The 9,570-nt window shown below is 66.5% G+C and overlaps 1 protein-coding gene across 1 annotated transcript in view; it reads left to right on the forward strand.

Moving 5' to 3' along the window:
• Positions 1 to 3,177: 3,177 nt before the first annotated feature.
• LOC128150408 (basic salivary proline-rich protein 1-like) overlaps positions 3,178 to 9,570 on the forward strand; it is a 10,669-nt gene continuing 4,276 nt past the window's right edge. The window contains exons 1-7 of the mRNA XM_052806579.1: positions 3,178 to 3,292; positions 5,419 to 5,510; positions 5,976 to 6,108; positions 6,529 to 6,653; positions 7,171 to 7,269; positions 7,769 to 7,973; positions 9,005 to 9,145. Coding sequence (XP_052662539.1) covers positions 6,534 to 6,653; positions 7,171 to 7,269; positions 7,769 to 7,973; positions 9,005 to 9,145 — 565 coding nt within the window. The 5' untranslated portion in view covers positions 3,178 to 3,292; positions 5,419 to 5,510; positions 5,976 to 6,108; positions 6,529 to 6,533. The remainder of the gene's footprint in view (positions 3,293 to 5,418; positions 5,511 to 5,975; positions 6,109 to 6,528; positions 6,654 to 7,170; positions 7,270 to 7,768; positions 7,974 to 9,004; positions 9,146 to 9,570) is intronic.

Here is a 9,570-nt window from a genome sequence, read left to right on the forward strand (position 1 = left end):
TGTGCACACAGGTGTTGAGCAGTGTTACACGCACACAGAGGCAGCGTCACACGGATGGTCTTTCACACACATGGTGGAGGGCGTCACGGGTGGTGTCACACGTGTGTGAACAACGGTGTTACGTGTATGACTTACACGTGTTACACAGCATGGTTTCATGTGTTACACACGGATGACAGCATTACAGACATGTTACATGTAGGACAGCAGCATTACACGGTACACACGTATGACAGTGCTAGACATGTTACTCGTGTATGGCACCGTTATACACATGGTGTTACACGCATAACAGCGTTACACCTGTGTTACATGCATAGGACAGCATGCCACATGTTACACACCAAAACCAGTGTCACATGTGTGTTATGCACAGTTACACACATGTTACGTATGACAGTGTTGCAGCGGTGTTACACTCGGAGAACACAGTTACACCTGTGTTATACGCATATGATTGTTACACAGGTGTTACACCCAGAGAACATGGTTACACCCATGTTACAACCCCAGAGGACGTGGTTACACCTGTGTTACACATGTATGACAGTGTTAGGCTGGTTTTACAAGCCAAGGACACGCTTACACCCATGTTACACACGTATGACAGCATTACCCAGGTGTTACACCCGTGTTACACACATATGACAGCGTTACCCAGGGGTTACACCCTGAGGACACGCTTATACCTGTGTTCCACACATATGACAGCATTACCTGGGTGTTACACCTTGAGGACACGCTTACACCCATGTTCCACATGTATGACAGTGCTACCCGGGTGTTAAACCCCAAGGACACGCTTACAGCCATGTTACACATGTATGACAGCATTACCCAGGTGTTACACCCGTGTTACACACATATGATAGTGTTGCCCGGGTGTTACACCCATGTTATACACACATTACAGCGTTACTCGGGTGTTACACCCTGAGGACACGCTTACACCCGTGTTACACACGTATGACAGTGTTACCCAGGTGTTACACCTGTGTTACACACGTATGACAGCATTACCCAGGGATTACCCCCTGAGGACATGCTTACACCTGTGTTCCACATGTATGACAGTGTTACCTGGGTGTTACACCCTGAGGACACGCTTACACCGGTGTTACACCCGTGTTACACCGGTATGACAGCGTTACCCGGCTGTTACACCCGCGTTACACACGCATGACAGCATTACACAGGTGTTACACCCCGCGGACACGCTTACACCCGTGTTCCACGCGGTTCTCGGCATCGCCCGCGTGTTCCGCACGCCCGTACACACGCCGGACGTCCCCGTGTGCCTCCCACGCGCCTCTGCCCGACCGCGTCACCGTCTGGCGGCGTCACCGTCGCCGTCACCCCCCCCTTCCCCCCCCCGTCGCCCTTCCTCCCCCCGGGGGCGGCTCCGCTGCGTCACCGGAACTCCTGACTCAACGGTCTGACCGGAACCGGCCGCCCCACGGCCGCCCCACGGCCGCCCCACGGCCGCCCCACGGCCGCCCCGGTGAGCAGAGGTGCTGCCCCACAGTCTCACTGGCTGCCCCACAGCAGCAGCCTCTGCCCCACGGCTGCCCCACAGCAGCACCCACCACCCCACGGCTGCCCCCACACCCCAAGCTCCCTGTGCCTCAGTTTCCCCCCAGCCCGAGACCCCCCTCCTGGGGGGGGGTGTGTGCGACAGGACTGGGGACACGCATGTGACACACGTGTGACATGCATGTGGCCTGGCCTGGGAGGCCGTGACACGTGACGGTGCGTGGTGGTGGTTGTCACACGCGTGTGCGCTGGGTGTCACGCGCGGTTGTTCCCCAACTGGGTGTCGTTGTGCGTGGGGTCACGTGGGGTCGCACACGGGGTCACACGTGTGTCCAGTTGTGTGTCCCGTGTCGGCCTGGGGGGGTTGTACTTGTCACCCCGGGTTTCACCCGTCCTCACGTCACCCCGCGTGTCCCCGTGTCACCCCGTGTCCCCGTGTGTCCCCGCGTGTCTGGGTACCCCGGTGTCTCCATGTCACCCCGTGTCCTTGCGTGTCCCTGCGTGTCCTCTGTCCCCACATGTCTCCGTGTCTCATGTGACCCTGGATCCCCGTGTCCTCGCCTGCCCCCCTCCATGTCCCCGTGTCCCCCCGTGTCCTCCATCCGTGCCACTGTCCCCATGTCCCCACGCGTGTCCGTGTCCTTCCTGCATCCCCGTGTCCCCACGTACCCTCCCTGTGTCCCCACGTGTCCCCACATGTCCCCACGTCCCTCCCTCTGTCCCCGTGTCCCGTGTCCCCCTGCATGTCCGTGTCCCCATGTGCCCCCCCGTGTCCCCACGTCCTCCCTCTGTCCCCGTGTTCCCATGTCCCCACGTGTGTCCGTGTCCCCGTGTCCCTGTGCCCCCGTGCCCTCATGTCCGTGTCCCCGTGTGCCCTCTCTGTGTCCCCACGTGTCCCCGTGCCCTCCCCATGTCCCCACGCGTGTCCCTGTCTCCCTGCGTGCCCGTGTCCCCATGTCCCCGCGTGGCCCTGCCCGTGTCCCCACGTGCCCTCCCCGTGTCCCTGCGTGTCCCTGCCTCCCCCCCGTGTCCCATGTCCCCCCCATGTGCCACGTCCCTCTTGTGTCTTGTGTCCCCCCTCCCACTTTCTGTGCCCCCCGTGTGCCATGTCTCTGTGTCCCCTGTCCCCCTCCGTGTCTGCTTTGTCCCCCTCATGTGCCATGTCCCCCCCATGTCCCATGTACCCCCCGTGTCCCCCCCCACATCTCCCCTCAGTGTCCCATGTCCCCCCGTGTCCTGTGTCCCCCATGTCCCCCCAATGTCCCTGTGTCCCCTGTTCCCCCAAATGTCCGCATGTCCCCCCATGTCCCCTGTCCCCCTTTGTCCCCCCTCAATGTCCATGTCCCCCATGTCCCCTGTCCTCCCCGTGCCCCTGTGTCCCCTGTTCCCCCCCCCCCCCAAATGTCCTGGTCCCCTGTCCCCCCCCAATGTCCCCTGTCCCCCCATGTCCCATGTCCCTTCCCATCCCCCTGTGTCCCCTGTTCCCCCCCCCCCAAAGTGTCCCCCCTCCCGTGTCCCCCCACACCGGGATCCCCCCCCCAGCACCACACGATGTCACGGGCGTCCGGCTGACGTCACCGTCACCTCGCCGGGAAGGCGGCGGCGGCGGCGGGGGGGGGGGGGGACAACCCACGCGGGCCCACCGCGGCAATGAGTCACCCCGTGTCACCCGTCCGCCACGCGGTGACGGGGACGCGGGGACACCGGCAGAACCGTCGCACGCGGCGCCCGCGGCACACGCTGCCCCACACGGCACCGGGTAAGGGCCCCGCGGCACCGGCACCGGCACGCCGGGGGTCACGTGTGGGGCGGGGGGGTGTCATGCGTGTGGGGCTGTTGCGGGGGGGTTGCGTGTGCGACGGCGGTTGTGCGTGAGCGGGGTCACGCGTGTGCGGTTGTGGGTCACGCGTGTGCGGTTGTGGGTCACCCAGTGTGGGGCACACATGTGATTGTAGGTCACGCGTGTGCAGTCGTAGGTCACGCGTGTGCGGTTGTGGGTCACCCAGTGGGGGTCACGCATGTGCGGTTGTGGGGCACGTGTGCGGTTGTAGGTCACGCGTGTGCGGTGGTGGGTCTCCCAGTGTGGGGCACACATGTGTGGTTGTAGGTCATGCGTGTGCAGTTGTGGGTCATGTGTGTGGTTGTGGGTCACCCAGCGTGGGGCACGCGGTGTGCGGTTGTCGGTCACGTGTGTGGTTGTAGGTCATGCGTGTGTGGTTGTGGGTCACCCAGTGTGGGGCACGTGTGTGCGGTTGGTCGGTCACGTGTGTGGTTGTAGGTCATGCGTATGCAGTTGTGGGTCACCCAGTGTGGGGCACACGTGTGGTTGTAGGTCACCCACTGTGGCTGTGGGTCATGCGTGTGCGGTTGTGGGTCATGCGTGTGCGTCGTAGGTCACGTGTGCAATTGTAGGTCATGGATGTGTGGTTGTAGGTCACACGTGCAGTTGTGGGTCACTCAGCGGTGGTCATGTGTGTGCAGTTGTGGGTCACCCAGTGTGGCTGTGGGTCATGTATGTGCAGTTGTAGGTCACGTATGCAGTTGTAGGTCACACGTACAGTTGTAGGTCATGTATGCGCAGTTGTGGGTCACCCAGTGTGGGTCATGCATGTGGAGTTGTAGGTCAGTCACATGTGCAGTTGTGGGTCATGCGTGTGTAGTTGTGGGTCACGTGTGTGCGGCTGTGGGTCACACAAGTGGGGCTGTTGCGTGCAGTGGTTGTGGGGTGGGGAGGTTGCCTGTGCGATGGCGGTTCTGCGTGATCGCAGCTCACGCGTGTGCACTTGTGGGTCACGTGTGTCCCACAGAGCCAGGGCTGCGGTGGCGTGTTCGGGCGGTTCCGTGTGGCCGTGGGTCGTGTGGGGGTGGCGCATGTCACCGTCACGCGTGTCACCATCACACGTGTAACTGTCACGTGTGTCACAGTTGTGTGATGGTGTGTCAGTGCGGTGTGACCGTGCGTGATGGCGGGTCACGTGTCGGGGCATGTTATTGCGTGTTGTGCGTGTAACTGTCACACTTGACGGTGTTTGGGTTGGGAACGGGGCAGGGACACGGGTGACGCGGGGTGACACGGGTGACACAGGTGTGCGTGTTAGCCCATGGCACCCACCTGACACGGAGCGCCACGCGTGTCAGCCCGTGTGGCACCCGCCGTGTTGCGCGACGGCCCCGGGTGATGTGTGATGATGTCACGCGAGGGTTTTGGCATGTTGCGGTGACGGCGGGGGGGGTCGTGTGTGTGTCTAGTTGCCAGTGACATCGTGGCGAGCTGGGGGGGGCGGCTGTGATGTCACACGTGTGTTGTGCGTGTCACGGTGACACCGGGCAGGTGTCGTTTCCCTTCAGCGCCTCTTTACGGGGCGGCCGTGGGGCGGCTGTGTATCGTGCCCCCCCCGCCGCCTTCCCGTCAGCCGTCGCCTTCCCGCTCGCCGTGGGTGCCGTGGGGTTTCCCTCGGCCACCCCCGCCCCACGGCTCCCCACGGCTGCGTGTCTCATCCCCGTCCGTCCGTCCCCCCCCCCGTCATGGGGCGGCCCCAGAATTCCCCCGTGGGGGCGGCCGGGATGGGCACAGCTGGGGGGGGGGGGGGGGGGCGTGGGGGAAGCCCCTGCCCCATAGCGGGGTGTCCTGCCCCCCAACTGCCCCCCCAGGGCCTCCTGCCCCACGGCTGCTCCCCCAGGGCCTCCTGCCCCCTAACTGCCCCCCAAGTGCCCCCCCAAGTCCTTCTTGCCCCACAGCTGCCCCCCAAGTGCCCCCTGCCCCACATCTGCCCCACAGCGGTTCCCCCCCCAGGTCTCTGCCCCCAGGGGGCGGGGCTCCGCCTTTCCCTGCCCTCATTGGCCAGCACCAGCCTAAGCCCCTCCTTGCCATTGGTCACCCGGTAGGCTGAGCTAGAAGACGGATGGGAAAGATGATTGGCTGCCAGGCGAGGGGCGCCCTGTGATTGGCCGGATTCCTGGAGAGCGTCGCCGGATAGGTGAGGGGGGCGTGGCCGAGACGAGGGGGCGGGGCCTCGGCGGGGGTGGGGGCTGTCTTGCCTGAAACCCCGCCCACGTGGGTCACGTCATCCAAGTGCCCCGCCCACTTCCGCCCCACGTTGCTCTTGCTTCTCCTCTCCCCGCCCCCCTCCCGCCCCCCCCGAGGGCTGCCCCATAAGTGTCCCCCCCCGCCCCATAACCACCCCCCTGCCCCATAACTGCCCCATAACCGCCCCCCGCCCCATAACTGCCCCCCACTGCCCCATAACCGCCCCCTAACTGCTCCCTCGTGCCCCTACCTGCCCCCCAAGTGCCCCCCATGACCCCTAACCCCCCCGTAACCCCCCGATCCCCGGTGCCCCCCCCCTCCACCCCCCAACCCTCAATGCTCCCCCCCAGGCTCCTTGACCCCCCCGACCCCCCCATGACCTCTGACCCCTTTGCCCCCCCCCCCCCCCCCCCAGGTGTATGCGGCAGTGAGGGAGGGGCCGCCCCAGCCCAGCAGCCGCCCCCCCCCGCCCCCCCCCCGGGGCTGCCCCTGACCCGCCCCCCGCGGGGGGGCCCGGGGGGAGCCAGCCCTCCGGCGCCCCAGGAGTGGTGAGTTGGGGAGGGGGGATTTGGGGGGAGCTATGGGGCTGGTTTGGGGGCCTATGGGGCACTTTGGGGGGGCTATGGGTGGCATCTATGGGGCAGGTAGGGTGCCCACTGTGGGGCAGGAGGTATCTATAGGGCAGGGAGTATCTATGGGGTGGGAGCTGTTTATGGGACGGGCAGGGGGTAGCTATGGGGCAGGGGCTATCTATGGGGTGGGAGCTCTTTATGGGACAAGTAGGGGGCTATCTATGGGGCAGGGGCTATCTATGGGGCAGGGGGTATCTATGGGGTGGGAGCTCTTTATGGGACGGGCAGGGGGCTATCTATGGGGCAGGGGGTATCTATGGGGTGGGAGCTCTTCATGGGACGGGCAGGGGGTAGCTATGGGGCAGGGGTGCGTGGGGCTGACGTGCCGTGGGGCAGGCTGGATGCATCGCACCGTGGAGCCGCTGGGGGGCCGGGCCGGACGGGACCCCTTCACCGTGGGGAGCCTGGCTGCGGCGGGGCCTGGGCCGCCTGCCCCCCCGCCCCTGGCTGACCGGCACCAGGTACCCTGCCCCACACCGCCCCACGGGGACCCCCACCCCTGCCCCACACCGCCCCACGGGGACTCCCACTGCCCCAGACCACCCCACGGGGACCCCCACCCTAGGATGGGGTGCCCACGCTGCCCCACTCTGCCCCACACCACCCCATGGGGACCCCCACTGCCCCACACCACTCCACGGGACCTCCACTCTGCCCCACACCACCCCACACTGCCCCACGGGGACCCCCACGCTGCCCCACACCGCCCCACACTGCCCCATGGGGACCCCCACACCACCCCACACCGCCCCACAGGGACCCCCACGCTGGCCCACACCGCCCCACACTGCCCCATGGGGACCCCCCACTGCCCCACAGGGTCCCCATATCCCCGGGGGGGGGTCGGGGGGTGTCCCTGTGCCCCACAGGGTGGGGGTGGAATCCCCCCCATATCCTGGGGGGGGGGGGTCCCTGTGCCGCAGAGGGGTCCCCCCCAACCCGGGGGTCCCCCCCACATCTCCCCATGCCCCCCTCCAGGTGTTCTTCCAGCATCGGGCAGGCGCAGCTGCCCCCCCACCTCGCGCCCCCCCCCAGCGGCAATGGGGTCCCCTCCCACAAGCCCTACTTCCCCCCAGGGTAAGTGCTGACCCCCAAGTCTGTCCCCCCACTGCGGTGTCCCCCCCTGGTGTCCCATGTGTCCCCCCTCCCCGTGTCCCCCCCCCCAGCAGCCAGAGCCCATCCAAGACTGCTTGGGGGGGGGGGTGCCTCTGTGGGGCTGAGCCCCCCTATGTCCCCCCCCAACCACCTTGTGTCCCCCCGACCCACATGTCCCCCTCCCTGACCCCTGTTGTCCCCCCCCTGCAGTGTCCCCCCCATGTCCCCTTGCCAGAGTCCACCCAGGGCTGGAGGGGGGGGGACACACGTCTATGGGGCTGAGCCCCCCATGTCCCCACCCAGGGGTGTGGGGGGACACACATCTATGGGGCTGAGCCCCCCGTCCCCCCCCCAGGCTGCTAGAGTCCTGCAGGGCTGCGTGGAGGGGACATCTATGGGGCTGAGCCCCCACGTCCCCCCCAGGGGTCCGGGGGGGACACATCTATGGGGCTGAGACCCCCTGACCCTGTGTCCCCCCCAGGGCCCCCCCCCGGGCCCCCCCCGGGACGCTGGAGTCCCTGCAGGGCTGCGTGCGGGCGCTGCAGCCGCAGCCCTGGGAACCGCCGGGGCCGATGGCCGAGGCCCCCCCGGAGCTGGAGGACCCCCCCAGCTGCTACCACAGCCCCGCTCGATGTCACCGAGGCCACCGCGGGGACATCGCCGCCCGCATCGGGCGCCTCCAGCAGGTGGGGACGCGGCGGAGGGGGGGGGGACACACGGGGATGGGGGGGGACACGGGGTTGTGGCTGTGGCGCCTACGGTGACGTCGGTGCTGGCGTCGGGTGACAGCGGCAAGTGGGGACAGTGGGGGACATGAGGGGGACAGCGGGACAGGGCTCCGCGGTGCTGCCACCGCGGCTGTGGCACTGGCAGGGACGTGGGTGACACAGGGACACAGAAGGACACATCGAGAGGGGCTCAGGGGACACCGAGTGACACGGGGACACCGAGGGACACGCAGGGCCAGGGGTGCAGGGGACACGGGGTGACGGTGCCAGCGCTGTCCCCTGCGTGGGTGACGTCCCCGTCGGTGGCACTGTCCCCTGCGTGGCTGCTGTCCCCTCCATGGGTGACGTCCAGCGGTGGCTGTCCCCACGGCGGGTGACGTCTCCACGGCGGGTGACGTCTCCACGGCGGGTGACGTCCCCATGGCGGGTGACGTCCCCACGGTGGGTGACACGTGCCGGCGGCACTGTCCCCTCTGTGGGCGCTGTCCCCACAGTGGGTGACACCTGACGGTGGTGCTGTCCCTGTAGTGGGTGACATCCCATGGTGGGTGACACCTGGCAGTGGTGCTGTCCCCACGGTGGGTGACACCTGCTGGTTGACACTGTAGCCTCCATGGGTGCTGTCCCAGCCGCCGGGTGACAGCCGGTGGTGGCATTGTAGTCCCTGTTGGTGCTGTCCCCGTGGTGGGTGACACCCAGTGGTGGCACTGTCCCCATGGTGGGTGATATCCCATGGTGGCACTGTCCCCATGGTGGGTGACACCCGGTGGTGGTGAAGTCCCTGCAGTGGGTGACACCTGGCAGTGGCACTGTCCCCATGGTGGGTGACATCCCATGGTGGGTGACACCTGGCAGTGGCACTGTCCCCGTGGTGGGTGACACCCAGTGGTGGCACTGTCCCCATGGTGGGTGACATCCGGCGGTGGTGAAGTCCCTGTGGTGGGTGACACCCGGCGGTGGGTGACCCCCGTGGGTGTGACTGTCCCCAGGCCCAGCTCTGGAGCTTCCCCTCGGGCCCCGTGTCCCCCCCCCGGGCCAGGACCCTGCCCCCCCTCCAGCAGGTCTGGAGCCTGCTGCACCCCGAGGTGACACGGGGGGGGACACGGGGGGGACACCAGGGGGGATGGGGGGCACTGGGGAGGGGGAGAGGGGACACTGGGGACACTGGGAATGGGATACTGGGGGCGCTGGGGCGCACGAGGAGTGGAGGTACTGGGGAAACTGGGAATGGGGACACTGGGGGCGCTGGGAATGGGATGCTGGGGAAACCAGGAATGGAGATGCTGGGGAAACTGGGAATGGGGACAGGGGACACTGGGGATGCTGGGAATGGAGATGCTCAGGGCACTGGGGATGCTGGGAATGGAGATGCTCAGGGCACTGGGGATGCTGGGAATGGAGATACTGGGGAACCTGGGAATGAGAACAGGGGACACTGGGGATGCTGGGAATGGAGATGCTCAGGGCACTGGGGAAACTGGGGGTGCTGGGAATGGAGATGCTCAGGGCACTGGGGAAACTGGGAATGGGGACAGGGGACACTGGGGGCACTGGG

Source organism: Harpia harpyja, chromosome 13, assembly GCF_026419915.1.
Source record: "Harpia harpyja isolate bHarHar1 chromosome 13, bHarHar1 primary haplotype, whole genome shotgun sequence".
NCBI classification, from domain to species: Eukaryota; Metazoa; Chordata; class Aves; order Accipitriformes; family Accipitridae; genus Harpia; species Harpia harpyja.